At 39.8% G+C, this 16,168-nt stretch overlaps 1 protein-coding gene across 4 annotated transcripts in view; it reads right to left on the bottom strand.

Moving 5' to 3' along the window:
• The window catches only part of DENND5B (DENN domain containing 5B), a 168,015-nt gene that overhangs the window by 85,596 nt on the left and 66,251 nt on the right, over positions 1–16,168 (bottom strand). For 3 of the 4 annotated variants that reach the window (XM_036019194.1, XM_028531886.2, XM_036019193.1), the window contains exons 2-3: positions 10,497–10,562; positions 7,533–7,642 (exon numbers count right to left, since the gene is read on the bottom strand). In XM_036019194.1, the coding sequence (XP_035875087.1) occupies positions 7,533–7,642; positions 10,497–10,562 (176 nt within the window). The remainder of the gene's footprint in view (positions 1–7,532; positions 7,643–10,496; positions 10,563–16,168) is intronic. The other variant, XM_028531887.2, reaches the window with a different exon arrangement.

The following is a 16,168-nucleotide window of genomic DNA, read 5'->3' as shown; positions in this document are numbered from 1 at the left end:
TCAGTCAAGTCTGGGAATAAAATTACTCGAGGAGTTAAAGATGTTATATTTAAGACACTTAAAATGCATAGGAAATTAGAATTGATTCTTTGAGACTCTTCTAAAAATAGTTTAAAAGAAATAAAACAAATTCCAGAAAATTTGAAATATACTAACAGAAACAAAATTTATAATTCAACTACCCTAACATGATCATTATTTTTATATATTTTTTATTTTTATATTACAATATGCTTTCTGCATAGTAATAATTTTACCATGCATTATTACATTACACCCCCCTCCCCTGCCCCCAGAGTTGATCATTGATCTGGTGTAAAACTAAGAGATTCTCCCAAATCCATCCTCACATTACCAAGAAAGCACTTTACAATTTACCTTGAAAGTTACACACACTTTAATCAAACTGTACACTAATTGCTTTCATCAGCCAAGCCCTTGATGGCGACACAAGCTGAGACAGACAGACACAGTCCTGGATCCTTTGGAGCTTCCAGTCCAGTAAGAATGACAGATGATTAAAAATTATAAACTATAAAGTATTGGAAATACTATAATAGGGTAAATACAGGCTTGTTATAAGAAAAACATAGCGTAAAAACATACATGAGAAAAGGCGAGCTACCAGGAATAAAAATGAAGAAAATCCAAGCAGCAAGCTGAGCGGAAGTGTAGGTCTTAGATGAGGAGAGGCAGCGAGGACACGTGCAAAGCCCAGGAGACAGAACACAAGGGCCAGAGGAAGCGCGACTCATCGCGGGTGGGGAACAGGATGTAAGGTGGAGGGAGGAGAGAGAGAATGCAGGAGAAATAATTAGGGGCTTGGTCACGTAGGGCCTTGATGAGTCATGTCAGAAGTCTCAGGAGGAGGACGGTGGGAAGCCTCGGGAGGGTTTCTGGCAGGAGAGGGACAGAACCGGGCATGCCATTCAGCTTTATCAACCTTCCTGCACTGAAGGACAGTGGTCTTCAAAGGGGTCCCAAGGAGGCATCATGAATGCCTCAGGGCCTTGGGGTCCTCTTTGACTTCTCTCTCTCTTTTTCAAGATTTTATTTATTTATTCATTTTTAGAGAGGGAAGGGAGGGAGAAAGAAAGAGAGAGAGGAACATCAATGTGAGGTTACTGGGGGCCGTGGCCTGCAACCCAGGCATGTGCCCTGACTGGGAATCGAACCTGCGACGCTTTGGTTTGCAGCCCGTGCTCAATCCACTGAGCTACGCCAGCCAGGGCTTTGGCTTCTCTTTTTCTCCCTCTAACCCTTCTAACCCATCCTCCCTCCTCCCATCTAACCCTTTGTCGATGGGTTAGAACCCATTATCTAACCCATCAACAAAGACCATCAGTTCTAGCTTCAAAAATATATTCAGAAACAAATGACTTCATTCTACCTTCATTCTTACCTCTCTAATCTAAGTCATACTCCTCTCTAGCATGATAGCCAGTCTCCTGCTTTTGCCTTTGTTCCCCCTAATCTAGTCCCCCTGTGTAGCCAAAGGGACCCTTAAAAAACGTAAGTTAGATCTTGTCACCTTCTCAAAACCCTCCAATGGCCTCTCATCTCCCTAAAAGCTGAAATCACTCTTGCTCTATGCTAAACTCAGACTTGTTGAGCATGGTGCACGACACATACTATTTGTTGAATGAATGAATGAATGAATGAACGAACGAACAAGAAAACAAACAAAAATAAAAGCTGGGGGTTACAGGATCAGACTAAATTCATCTCTTGATTCAGCCTGTAGTTTATCTTTTTACATCCAGTGGGCAATAAAGAAACGATGACTCCAAAGTCAACATAAAGATTAAATTTAATCGATAGGCTTTCCTGACACCACAGACCACAAGATAACAGCTTGAACTCTTTTTGAACAGCTGCCAAATAGTCCCTTAAGGGTTTGTAGCTTTCTTGAGCATGCACTCAAACATTTACAGGGAAACCTTGCCAAAAGTTGTGTTCGAAGTAAAGAATGACTTTCTAGACTACAGACAACAGATATAAGAATTCTTAAATTCTCTTCCTACAAGTCAAAAATAGTAAAACTTGTATTTCTAATCTGAGAATCATGGACTGGAAGATTGCTTTGTCATTTTTAGAAGTAAGAATTGTTCAATTAATCACCAGGTTTACTTTTTAGAAAACCCACAGCATTCAACAATCTCTTGTGGCCCCTACTGCTGCCATTCACTAACAACAGCTACCCCCTGAACATTGAAAGGGTAGTGGAAGGTGGTAGTTAGGAATGGCGTTTTTGAGGAAAGCATGTTTAAAATGAAATCTGAAGGATCAGAAAGAAGAATTCACTATGTGAAGAAGAGCCTCCCAAGAGAAGCGACAGCACAGGCAGAAGCTTCAGTGTGAGGAGTGGGAAGGACAGGAGCAAGAGGCCACCTGGACAGTTTCTGTACAAGAGCCCGGGTGAGAGAGCATGGTGTCTAGACTATGATGGGTGTGTGGAAAGGGAGAGAAGTAGACAGATAACTGATTGTGTGTCTGCGGGGTGGGGGAGGCGCAGGTGAGAAAATGAGAACTTTCATGGAAGACACTACAGTTTTGACTCAGGCAACCAGATAAGATGGTTGTACTGACCACGGTCGGTGGAAAGATTGTGAACTCAGCTTGGACATGCTGAGTTTGAGATGCCAATGTGAGAGTCTAGCTGTAATGTTCAGAAAACAAGTGGGCTTCCCCAGTAATGACTGGATTAGAATCCCATTCCTATGATTTTATAGTGAGACATAAACCTGGGTCAAAAATCAGTGCTTACTCTCATTCTAATGTCAAGCCTATTAATGTAACTAAGGATTATCCATTTCAAATTCCCGCCATGTCTGAAATATATATAGCACCTTTTTCCTTTGAATCTTGCAAGATGGGCCTCTGAATAGGCTTTCTCCAGCCAATGCTTTACCCTTTACTCTTTGCTCACCATTCCATTCCACCCTTCTTCATGATCAAAGTAAAATGTAAATTGTAAACTTACAGCTTTATAGATTGTAAAGAGCTGTATAATAGTTATTGCTCTTTTAATTCCTGGAAACACCACATATCAGGTATTTCATTTAGGACAGATATACAAAACAAACCTTGCTTAATAGGTAGTGGCCATATTTTCTTCCTGCCAACTCCCAAGTTTACTACATTCCTAAGGATAAGATTATCTATCAGAACGTTACATAAACAGCCATGGATGCCAAGGTACATTCTCAAAGAGATCTGAAATGTAGGCAAAGGCAGGGAAGCTTCAGCTCTATTTGCAATATTTTGTTTCATTTAAGAGGAAAGGTATGGATCTGAAGCAATTTGTCAATGGTGACATATGTTAGTTCTAGGTGGGTATAAGATTGTTTGTTGTATTGTTCTCTGTTTTATAATACTTCGATTTTTTTCTCATAAAAACTCTGAATCAGTAACTAAGAGATATAAAAAGCAATTAATTCACAGATAATTTCACCTGTCACTTTTATCTATTTTCTATTATATTTGCATTGCACTCATACACATGAAATTTTTTATTTCATAAAGTTCACTGCTTTGGGGTACTGTTTCTGTGTGAAATTAGTGACTTTTATTTCAAAGCCCCACTGTTGCTTTTTAGAGGAATGACTGATGTTACAGAAGGTGGTGACTCACTGGAATGGGGTTTTGCTAACAGCAAGAACAAAGCTTTATACCTTTAGGTGGGAATAAATTATAGCTTCATACAAATGCACTTACAATAAATCAAAGAGGAAATTAAGGGCAGTAAATCTATGACCCGAATGCAGACTAATTTGATGGGATGCTTTTTAGAGATTTTCAAGGACTGCCAGAAAATCCTTTTAGATTTGCAGCAATAAACGAAATGCTGTGCCATGCTTCACCATCAAAACACATGCCTATGTGAGGCAAGGGGTAAAGAAAATATCAAAGATAGAGCAAGAAAATGGAAACTAACTTTAAAAAGGAATGTTCTGCAGATGGAGGCAAAAGCTATCACAAATATCACACTTTTTAAAGCCATTTAAATGATTAAAAGAAAGAAAACACATGGAGTGTGGTATTTGGTTCCAAATGTCAGTGGGTTCACATTATTGTTCAGACCCTCCTTTTGGACACCATTCTGATTCCTCACAGAATGATTTATACTTCAAAATATCTTACTAATTTAAGAGATTAAGTGTTAAAATCTACTTGCATTCCCATCCATTTTCCCACTGCTTCATTTTGACACTACTTTCTTTAATAGTTTTCCTTTAATTTGCTGTGTTAAGCAGCTGATAAATTATTTTTTTATCACTGCTGTGTGTTGACTATTTTAGTCAGAAACTTGTCTGTGTTTCTCTAAATCTCATGAATATAACAGTTGCGTTCTACTCACTACCTGTAGTTTTGTCTTCAAAGGTGAGGCGGGGCTCCACAGTACTAACTTCCAGCAAAACGGCATCTCTGATCACTTTGGTGTTGGGAGGCGGTTTAGAGAAGTAACCACCCTGTGCTCTGCACTGGATCAAAGTCAAGGTGCCAAGTGGCTTAGGCATCTCCCCTTAGAAAAGTTAGCATGCTATTTCCTCACTGGTGCACAGGTTTACTGTGGTATAGGAATACCAGTGGATCAAGATAGAGGCGTAGGTAAACATGGCTCACCTGCTCGCACAACCACAGCAAAAATTACAGCTAAACTACAAAACAACTATCACCCACAATAATCAGGAAATCGACCTGTATGGAAGTCCAACAACCAAAGAATTAAAGTACTAACACTCATCAAGATGGGCAGGAAGGGCAGAGACATGGATTCATAGTGAGTGCTCCCTCACCCACGTGTGGTGGATAAAAATCACAAGGGGCACCTCGAGAGCAAGGGATCCAGCCCAGGGTTCCAGTGCCAGGAAGATAAGTCCCCATAATTCCTGGCTGTAAAATTCAGTGGTGGTTGGGACAGCAGAAGAAAATGCAGGATTCCTAGGTGTCTCCTCTTAAAGGGTCCACAATGGACTTAAGACTTCTGCAGACTAATTCCTTTGGGGATCCAGCACCCGGGCAGTAGCTGGAAAGGCACCAGTGACACATGGGGAGAAACTGAAGTGTCTGGCACCAGGGCAAGTGCTGGGGGACAGCTTCCTCCCAGACAAAACTCCAGCAGCCAGGCAGCAGCAATTGTCCCTTTTCTGAGCCCTCTCTGACACAGAGCCACAGAATGGCAACACCATATCTGAGATTCCATCAACCTGGTTCACACAGGTTGCCCCACCTAAGGAATCATCTAAGGCTCTGCCCTATCCAAGTAAGGGGTGTGCTTTTCTGCAATAGGCCATGCTACTAAGACAGGGAATCAAAGCTGCTCTACCTAACACATAGAAACAAACACAAGGAAGCTGCCAAAATGAAGAGACAAAGAAATATGGCCCAAATAAAACTCCAGAAAAAGAACTAATCAAAATAGAGATAAGGAATCTATTAGACACAGAATTCAAAACACTGGTTATTAGGATGCTCCAGGAACTCACTGACTAATTCAATGGCATAAAAAGACCCAGGCAGAAATGAAGGTTACACTGAGTGAAATAAAGAAAACTTCACAGGGAATCAACAGTAAACTGGATGAAGCCAAGAATCAAATCAATGATTTGGAACATAGGGAAGAAGAAAACATTCAATCAGAACAGCAAGAAGAAAAAAAAGAGAGAAAGAAGACAGACAAAGGAGCCTCTGGGCCAACTTCAAATGTATCAACATTCTAATCATAGGGGTGCCAGAAGAAGAGAAAGCCCAAGAAACTGGAAATCTATTTGAAAAAATAATGAAAGAAAACATCCCCATTTTGGTGAAGGAAATAGACATACAAGTCCAGGAAGCACAGAGAGTCCCAAATAAGACACAAAGAGGACCACTCCAAGACACATCATAATTAAAATGCCAAAGGTTAAGATAAAGAGAGAATCTTAAAAGCAGCAAGAGAAAAGCAGAGTTACCTACAAAGGAGTTCCCATAAGGCTGTCAGTTGATTTCTCTAAAGAAACTTTGCGGGCTACAAGGGACTGGAAAAGAGTGTTCAAAGAGATGAAAAACAAGGACCTACAACCTGGATTACACTATCCAACAAAGCTATCATTTGGAATGGAAGGACAGGTAAAGTGCTTCCCAGACAAGGTAAAGCTAAAGGAGTTCATCATCACAAAGCCCTTATTATATGAAATGTTAAAGGGATTTACTTAAGAAAAAGATCAAAACGGTGAGCATTAAAATGGCAATAAATTCATAATTATCAACAATTGAATCTAAAAAACTAAGCAAATAAGCTGAACAGAAACAGAATCATAGATATGGAGATCATTTGCAGGGTTATCAGTTGGGAGGGGGAAAGGGAGAATGGGTGGAAAGGTACAGGGGACTAAGAAGGACAAATGGGTAGTTACAGAATAGGCAGGGGGATGTTAAGAACAGTGCAAGAAATGGAGAAGCCAAAGAGTTTACATGCATGATCCACAGACATGAACTAATGGAGGGGAGTGCTGGAGGGAAGGGGGGGTACTGGGTGGAGAGGGGGCAAAAGGGGAACTTTTGGGGCAACTATAATAGCATAATCAATTAAATGTATTTTTAAAAAAAGAAATACCAAAAAGGTACAATGTTATCCATACCATTTTGGTGCAAGTCAAAACTTTTCTTTGGGGGAGATAGCATGCTAGTAGGCCAAAAGTGAGCTAGAGGGGAAAATGGTCTGAATCTAACCTCTGAGACTCCCTGCACAACTCTGGGAAAGCAATTTACCCTCTATAGAATGAGTTAAGAGTACTTACTGGGTACATGTGAGCATGTATGTGAATGGAACACCCATGAGGTATCTAGCAGGCATCCATACTGATCAGTCTTAGTCCAACTTTAATCGTTTCTATACTGATCATTCCTGATCCCTAATTTGCTCACTTTGGGGCCCCTTACTTTTATAATGATGGAGTTCATTAGGTCCAAAATATTATTCAGGCTTCTAAACAGGACCCTCCCTAAATGATCTGAAAACATGACCTACTTATGTCCAAGAATCTCTAAAGGACTTACAATCACTACTGGTAATTCATTACATTAATTCAAATTTCTTATAAACAAATTCCTACTGCCTAAATGCTATACATGACTTCCTTTTCCTATTTGTGATTATGATAAATTACAGGCCCATCATATGACATTCCTTGAAATATGAAAACTATAATCATACTCCTTCCACCAGGATTCTTTCCAGGAAAACAAAGTAATATCACTGTTTATCAAAGCCATCTATGTATTAATTAATACAAACTCACAACACAGCTTAATAGTAGGAAAAGAAATGAGCTTAGAGGGTCTGTTGTATATGCTTATTTGCCATGCGGGCCATAGGCAAGTCACTAAAACCTTCTGAGTTTCAGCTTTTACATCTGTAAATGAGGATATACTCATATAAAACTATAAAGGATTAAATTAAATGAAATAATGCAGGAAACTCAAAATAGTCACTATTATCATCTTAATAAAATAGAAAGACGACTAAGGAGGAAAAGAAAAACACATACCATGTTCACCGCATCTTGATCAAAAGGGTTCCATTCTATATTCTGAGGATAGTGGGCCAGAACCTTGGATTTGAATGTTCTTCTCAAAGGACTCTGGTCAAAGTTTTCACCTATAACAAATAATTAACAATTAGTTAATATCTAGATTTTTTCGAAAGCACATCATAGTTTTATTTTTATTTTGTAGCTACATTAGTTGATAATGTTGAAATCTAATTCGACTTCTACCTCCAACAGTTTACACTGTAAAATTTTCAACGGACAACAGAAAAAGAACTGTTTATTAAGAGGTCTGCATTTAAGAATTTAGAATTTGAACTTTACTTGGCTAAGACAACCGATACTAAAAATCAGATATGATAAAATAATCCTTGCTGTAACCTAATTTTATTGTCCTCACTCCGATATGTGGTGATAAAAATATCTACTTGGGAACATTTATTTCATTAAAGAAGCATCCTGAATTAAGCTGATCACACCTCTTGTGATCCCAAAATTTTGTACATGGTACAATGCTCAAAGGAGGCAACGGACTTAAATTTTCACAGAACTCCCTGATAAATGTGACTGCATTTCCAAGCTTTTACCAGTAACAGAATTAACAGAATTGGAAACATCATGACTGAGCTGTCTGGTTTAGTAAACAAAACACATTAAACACACGAAACTCTGAAAAGAAACTATGTATTCCAAGCCAAATTCATAACCTGTCAAAATGTAGAAAGGAGAGTAGGCTACACTTTATTATATGTAAGAAAATTTAATAATAGCTGTCAGCTCAGCTCTTTATCTCCTTGACCAAATTAACCCTCATGAGACCTGTTACCTACAAAAGCTTTAGTTTCATAAAATATTTTAATGTGGATGGATCTTAAATTCTCAATGCCAGAAAGTTGAGGTTAAGGAATTAGAAGACCTTGGAGCAAAATTATTCTGTCTACTGTGTTTTTTGTATTTTTTAAGCTTACTTTTTAAGTGGCAAACATGACCTGTTATATCAAAAGATAAATCTGCCATTTACCAGTATTTATTTGTACAAGTAAAAATATCTTAAAGCAATTTATGAGTCACATTTGGACATATAGTCAGACTCAGTTTCCATTTTTTGGTAAAAATACAAAAAAATGAATATTAAAACATCTTTTAAGTACAAAACTTAATAGATCACAGAAGGAGGGAAAAAATCACACTCTAAAGTCTTGTTGGAGAATGCAATATAAAATACACAGGAACTTTTTTGAATAAAGGCACATTATTTAAATAGATTTGCTGTAAGTAACCTACTGTTTCTAATTTAAGCCCTTGGCTAAGGATCACTTTCCTTTGGGTTCCTCTTACTTGTTTCGGCAAGCATTTCATCTCTGTACCTTTCTACCCCAGATTTCCATCTTCTGAGAGATGGGTAGCTTTCACTTCTAGAAGAAAAATGCCAAAGGCATCCCTAGAGAATGTTCATCACTTTTTGCACAATGCTTCCAGGGTGTGTAAACATCAAAAAGTCAATGGAAAAACGTGAAGCTGACCGTGAATTAATGTGTCTGAAGAAAAGAGTTAGGGTTCAGAGCGGTTCATTTCAAGAAGGGCGAATGACATCTTTAGGCTCATACTGGGTTCTCATGCAAACACTAAGATTTTTAGATTGGTCACGTCTTCATTAAAAAGAAAATGTTTACTTTTTACTTCACTTCAAGCCAGAGAAAAAAAATTTTAAAAAGCTCCCTCCTGTTTCTAAAGGTCCATCTGCTGACCGTGCTATGGACACGGCAACAGGACATCCTCAGAAAACACACAGCCGTCAAGAAACCCCTTCACCCACCCGCAAACACCCAAAATGCTTGTGTTTATTATCCAGAAATGTAAATAAAATATGAAACACCACGGGGCAGAAGAAACAGCACATACACAGGATATAAAACTCCTGGAAACACTTACCTTTTAATGAACTCCTGCCTGAGTTCGGTTAAAATAGTAACAGTATCTTCATTCATACATCAAGTTATTAATGGGACAGGAGATAAATCAGAAAATTCATGACAGTGCCATTTTCAATATAATTGTTCTCTTAACTAAGGAATACCACACCCTCTTGAGGCCCAATTAGTCACCAGAAGAGAGAGAAAGAAAACCACCTCCAGAGAGAAAAAAATTTCACAAAAACAGAACCCAAAAAAGCCCATGACACAGAAACACAAATCTAACAAAAGGAAAACAGAACCACCACCACTTCTGATTAGACTGCTAAAAAGGGGGCAGAGGGCGGGCTGCAACAGGAAAGATCATTGCTATACACACAGCTGTCTTGGCAAATATTATTTTGAAGGAAATTAGGGTAAGAAACAACCATGTAGAGATTGCAGTAACACTGTTAGGGATTTGAAAATGAGTGGATGCAGCTACTCCGACTGGTACATGCCAGAGAACTGGAGATGCGAGATGGGCAAACAACCTTATTTTCTCATTCTGAGTCCATGTTTCATAAACCTCTCACTCAGACTAGGACTTAGCAGGAGATTTAAATCAGTTTAAGAATCTGGATTCCCAGGAATTGGAAATTATATATAAGCATCCTTTACTTAACTTAAAATTCATCTTTCAAACACTATCCTGAAAAGAACAAGGATTATAAATTTGTGCAAATATTAATATCCCCCACTACAACTACACTAGAGTTTATTTCAAGTAATACTGTCAAGTAACCTCCCACTAAATCTAAGCTGCAATGAAGTCTTGCCTTCTAAGAAAATAGGACATATCTGCCAAGAGAGCTTAAAGAAAGGCTCATGAATAATTTTTTTCAAGGCTTGAAGCAAATGCTGTCTTTAGGAAAATTAAAATGCACATGAGAGAACAGAAATACAAAACAATACCTATATTTTGCCTGAGCAAAGCTGAATAAAGAAACAATTATGATGGGCGTGGGTGAATTAGAATAATGATTTCTAACACCTCGACTTTTGTTGTTACCTGAGGTCGTATTTGCAGCACCTTGGCTCTTGCCATGACGATCTGCTTCTAGCCATTGGTACAAAACTACATAATGTAACAGAAACAAAAAAGCTTTATGAACAAATAAACAAACAAAAAAGCAAAAAATTGACTTTGAAGAATGGAAAATGAGAATAAAAAGTTAAACAAAAGCAATTAAACATGAGACATTACCATCACTGGAATGTAACACCAATAGCAGGCAGCTTACAAGCTATTAGCAATAAGAAAGCCAAGAGAATGGGTTACGCATTTAACTGTAGTAAGTGAAATGTTATTCAAACATTGCAACAGTTATTTAATGGGGGCAAAGCACACACATTCTTAATGCTAATTTGAAGAGAAATATCAGGAGAAAGCTAAAGTTTCTATAGTCAGATATAACACAATGATAGTAAGACTAAATTAAACAATTATATCCCAACCTATCAGAATGTCTGAAGTCCAGAAAAACCGACTCCCTGGTAAGTATGCAAGTGACAGAACTCTCATCAATTGCTGGTGGAAATGCAAAATGGTATAAACACTCTGGAAGGCAGTTTGGCAATTTCTTACAAGGCTAAACATAGTCTCATCATATGATTTTTACAGCCCCAGTACAATCTGGAGAAAAACATCAGACAGATTCCAAGAGGAGGAATCTATAATGCACCTCATGGATACTTGTCGAAATTGTCATGGTCATCAACAACAAGGGAAGTCTGGGAAACTGTCACAGCCAAGAGGAGCCAAAGGAGACGTGACAACCGAACGCATGTAAGTGGTATATCGGATGGGACCCTCCAATCAGCAAAGGACATAAAATAAGCAGAGAAAGAACATAAAGCAACCACAAAGGACATCTGAATAGAGTACAGACTTTAGTTAACAAAAATGTATCAAAAATCATCCATTAATTGTAATACGCATCAGTCTGCTGGAAGATGTTAATGCATAAGGAAAACTATATGTGTGGATGGTGCTGGGTGATCATGAGAACACTATTATCTTCTCCATGTTTCTGTTCATCTAAGACTGCTCTAAAAATTACATTCCAATATTATAAATAGTCTACCTTTTGTAAATTACTGTGCAAGCACAAGCTGAAGTTTACTCTACATCAAGACTCCACTTAATCAACTATCCTCAAGCATTATTATGTTTTAAAAGTTGTTATTTATTTATTTTTAGAGAGAGGGGAAGGGAGGGAGAACAAGTGGGAGAGAAGTTGGTTGCCTCTTGCCTGTCCCCAACTGGGAGCCTGGTTTATACCCCTGGCATGCGTCCTGACTTTCGCAGGCTGGTGCTCAACCCATTGAGACACACCATCAGGGCTAACAACTTAAGCATTGTCAACTAACAAGTGCCAACGTTTGGAGGAAAGTTTATTATAGTGAAGACCAGGCTACTAAAAAATTCACACCAGAGCTCTGTAGCTTAGCGGCATTGATTAGTGTTAAAACTTCTGGATGTCTTTTATGGGTTTCCTAAATATCTACAACTTTTAGACATCTTTAAAGAGATGTCAGCCATGGCTAGTGTGGCTCAGTGGACAGAGTGCTGGCCTGCGCATCAAAGGCTTGCTGACTGCATTCCCAGTCAGGGCACATGCCTGGGTTGCAGGCCACAGCCCCAGCTGGGGGTGTATGAGAAACAACTGATCGATGTATCTCTTGCGTATTTCTCTCCCTCTTCTCTTCCTCACTCCCTTCCCCTCTCTCTAAAAATAAATAAAAAAATATTTCAAAAAGAGAGAGAGAGAGATGTCAGAGTCTCCTTTAAAGAATCAAATAACCATAATACAGGGTCTTAAATGGCCAAGGAAAGTTGCCTATAGAATTCTTAAACTGATGGAATAAAGAAACCAATTCATTATAAATGACTAAAAGCACCTTGAAGTCACCAAGTAAGTTATTTGGATCTTTAGGGACAGCCAGAACTATGAACTGATGACCATCATCAGAGACAGAGGCCCAAAGCAGACCTCTGAACAGCCTCCCACACACGCAGTGTGTAATGTCCCTGGCTAGGGCTGCCCCAGTGGGCACAGGAGTCAGTATGCACCTCCAGGACACTGCACACTTCAGGGAGGCAAACAATCGTTACAATTTGCACTAGCATGAAAGAATTCAAGAAGGAGACTGCACTCATTAAATATACAGTACAGTATTTCCGCTTTCTAGTTTGCATAGGTAACAACTACTCACTAGAGTAGCAGCAGAGTGTAGTAGTATTAGAACATGACTCCGAAATGTCCCCATCTGGAAAAGCAAGTGTCAACTTTACAAATGATGCTAAATATCTCTCACAAAAATGAGACACAAGTAGGGAAACTAATCCACTAACTGGTCTAACAATTCTGCCAAGCTCTTATCTAAAGTATGCCCTGCCCTGACGAAGGTGAACACTCTTGGCTGTGTTCAGGGTATTCCTAGGAATATTTACCAGTACATTTCCAAGTACTTCGAAGAGTGTTTGTTTCTGATTTCATCAGAGAAAAAAGCAAATGTAAGTCACTCCAGGTCAATTTACTCTGACCAGTTACACGGAGAACTGTACATAAGCAATGGTGCTAAAACACAGGGAACATAGCTCTGGTCACGGTGGCTGGGAGCATGAGATCTGGCCTCGTGCCTCCTCCATGCTTCCTCTCCATTAACACTAGGACTAAGGACCCCATCCCCCGCTCCAAGCCACTGTTAAGGATCTCTACAGCCTGTGCATGAGGTTTTGGGTAGAGGGGAATTGGTGAGATTTGTGAGCCTTGGAGCAATTTCTCAGCCTGGGAGGCCCTGTTAAATATTTCTTCACTCATCTCCTCTCTGAGCCTTCTCACTCCAGGGCCCCAGCTGAGTTCCCTCCCTCATTACCCACTTCCACCACAGACTACTTCTGACCAGGGTGTTTCTCTGCAAAACAAGCCAAGTCCACAGTATTTCCCCATCCTCCTGTGGCTGACAGACACCGCAGAAGTCTAGGTGTTTTAAAGTTTGCCGATAGGAACAATGAAAACAGATGGAAAGTTTTAAAAGGTAATTAATTTCTTCTGCTCTGTCCCTTTTACGTTTTGTTCCTTTTCTCTCTAAAAGGAAAGTTAAAACACACAATACAACACAACACAACACACACACAGGTACTAAATGGACACAGCATTCACAGAAAAAAAGTCTTCCTCAGCCCTTTGATAAAGGTGAGGGGAAGAAATGGAGAACTCTGGATGCTGCCCATGAAGTCCTCGCTGAGGAAAAGGAAAAGGAAGGATGCTCGTGGTGGTGAAGTAACTCCTCTGTCTCCCAGGCCCATCCCCACAGGTTTCCAACTGTCTCCAAAGACTCGGCCTGAACTGGCAGGAGCTGCAGCTGGGAGAGGAACTACTGAGCAGCAGGCAGCCCTGTAAAACAGGCTGAACAGGGAAAGAGAGAGCGGTGGGCCGGGGGTGTAGCTACAGGTTAGAAACTAAAAGGAGGGGCACGGCTGTGATGTTCGCCTGTACACAGGGACTGTGTTTCCATCACAGTGAGCTGTCCTCTTCAAAGCACATCCCCCTAGGAGGCACAGTTATCATTTATTCTGATGACTCCACCACTACTTAAATCTTCTCTGAGCAGGTGACATATAAGTAGAGAACTGTAGTAGAGAACGAAGTAATAATTATCATCACAGCTAACACACAGAATTTACTATACGGCGGTGTTAGTCTGAGTGCTTTACATATATCAACCCATTTCATCCTCATAATCACTCTAGAACTAGGTACTATTATTATTCTTGGATATGGAAACTGAACCACAATAAGGTTAACTACCTTGTCCAAGGTTAGACAACTAGAAAACTCAAACCTAAGCAGCCCGATTCCAGAGTTTGTGCTCGTAATTCTATGTATGAGGTTATCTCAGGAAAGAGTATTTCAGGCAGAGGAAATAGCAAGTGCAGAATCCCTGAGGCAGGAAAGAGCTTGTCACAGCTGAGATTCAGCAAGGAGGCCAGCACACTGCTGTATCTGGGTGAGGTGGCAGAAGATGAGGCTGGAGAGGAAACCAGGGGCCAGATAAAACAGGTTGCCTTGTACGCAGTGGTAAGAACTTTCGACTTTATGCTAAGTTGTCATGGGAAGTAACTGGAGCGTTTTAAACAGAACAGACTGTAGTGGGTAAGAGTGAAATCAAAGAAACCAATGAGGAAGCCTCTGCAATAATCTAGGCAAGAGATGATGGCAGTATGGATTCGGGAAACAGAGTTAGGGTGGTGAGAAGTAATAAGATTCTAAATCATTTTGAAGGCATAAAAGACATGATTTGCTGACAGATTAGGCGTAGAGAAAGAAGCTGTCAAGAAGGACGTAATTTTGGTGTGAGCATTGGATAAACAGTGTAATTACCTATTCACTGAAAAGAGGAACAATGGAAGAGGAGGGTGTTTAGGGGTGGGCAGTCAGGGGCTGGAATAGGAATTCAGTTTGAATATGTTAAGTCTGAGACACCTATTAGATATCCAAGTGAAAAAAATTTTTTTAAAGAGAGGGAGAGAAATATAAGTGTGTGGTTGCCTCTCACATGGCCCCTACTGGGGACATGGCCCGCAACCCAGGCATGTGCCCTGACCTAGAATGAACCAGCAACCCTTCGGTTCACAGCCCACGCTCAATCCACTGAGCTACACCAGCCAGGGCTCCGAGTAAAATTTTTGAGTAAGCATTTAGATACATGAATTTAAAATTTAGAGGGTCCCTAACCAGTACGGCTCAGTTGGTTGGGCATTGTCCTTCAAAGCAAAAAGTCATGGGTCTGATTCCCAGTCGGGGCACAAATGAGAGGCAAACATTTGATGTTTCTCACATGAATGTTTCTCTCCCTCTCGTTCTTCATTCCTTCCCCTCTCTCTAAAAATAAATAAATGTTTAAAATTCGGGGATAAAGTCAGAAATTCAGCGGTGAATATCACATAGATGGTATTTAACATCACAGGGTGGGATAAGATCACCTAGTTAATGAACATAGATGAAGACAGGAAGGCCGGTCGGAGCCCTAAGGAGACTCACATAACAGTAAGAGGTTGGGAAGAGGATGAGGAGCTGGTACAATGGTAAATGAGAAAGAGCAGCCAGGAAGGGAAAAAACAGAAGCATGGCCATCATGGAAGGCAAGTGAAGGAAACAGTTTAACAAGGAGGGAGCAGACAGCATGGAAAACACTGTGACCTTGACAAAGAGGTTTCTGTGGAATGCCGGGGGGTGAAGACCTGTGTGGGGCTGTTCCAAGACAGAGTATAAGAGAGGAAGGAGAGGCAGAGAGTGTAAATAGCTCTTCTGAAAGGTTTTTCTGGAAAGATGAGAAATGAGTAATATTGGAGAAAAATATGGCGTGGAGGGAAGAGTTTGGGGTGTGTTTTTTTAAAGATAGGAGATACTGACTGATCCATGTAAATTTCCAGGAACTCAGGACAAAGATCAGTCAAATTCTAACTAGGCACTGTGCATCCTACCACCAAGGGCAGAACACAACAGCAGATTGTTTACTTGCAAATATTACCTTATAATGAATCTAGCATCTACAGTCCTCTGATTATGAGAAATAAACAAAGCATGTTGCTCCTAATCCATGCCTGTCATACTATCCCTTTTGTAGAAAAAAACATGAAACAAGAAAAAAACTTTTAAAAGTCATTGAAGTAGT

Source organism: Phyllostomus discolor, chromosome 2, assembly GCF_004126475.2.
Source record: "Phyllostomus discolor isolate MPI-MPIP mPhyDis1 chromosome 2, mPhyDis1.pri.v3, whole genome shotgun sequence".
In the NCBI taxonomy this organism is placed as follows: Eukaryota; Metazoa; Chordata; class Mammalia; order Chiroptera; family Phyllostomidae; genus Phyllostomus; species Phyllostomus discolor.
This window is presented reverse-complemented; position numbering and strand designations above follow the sequence as displayed.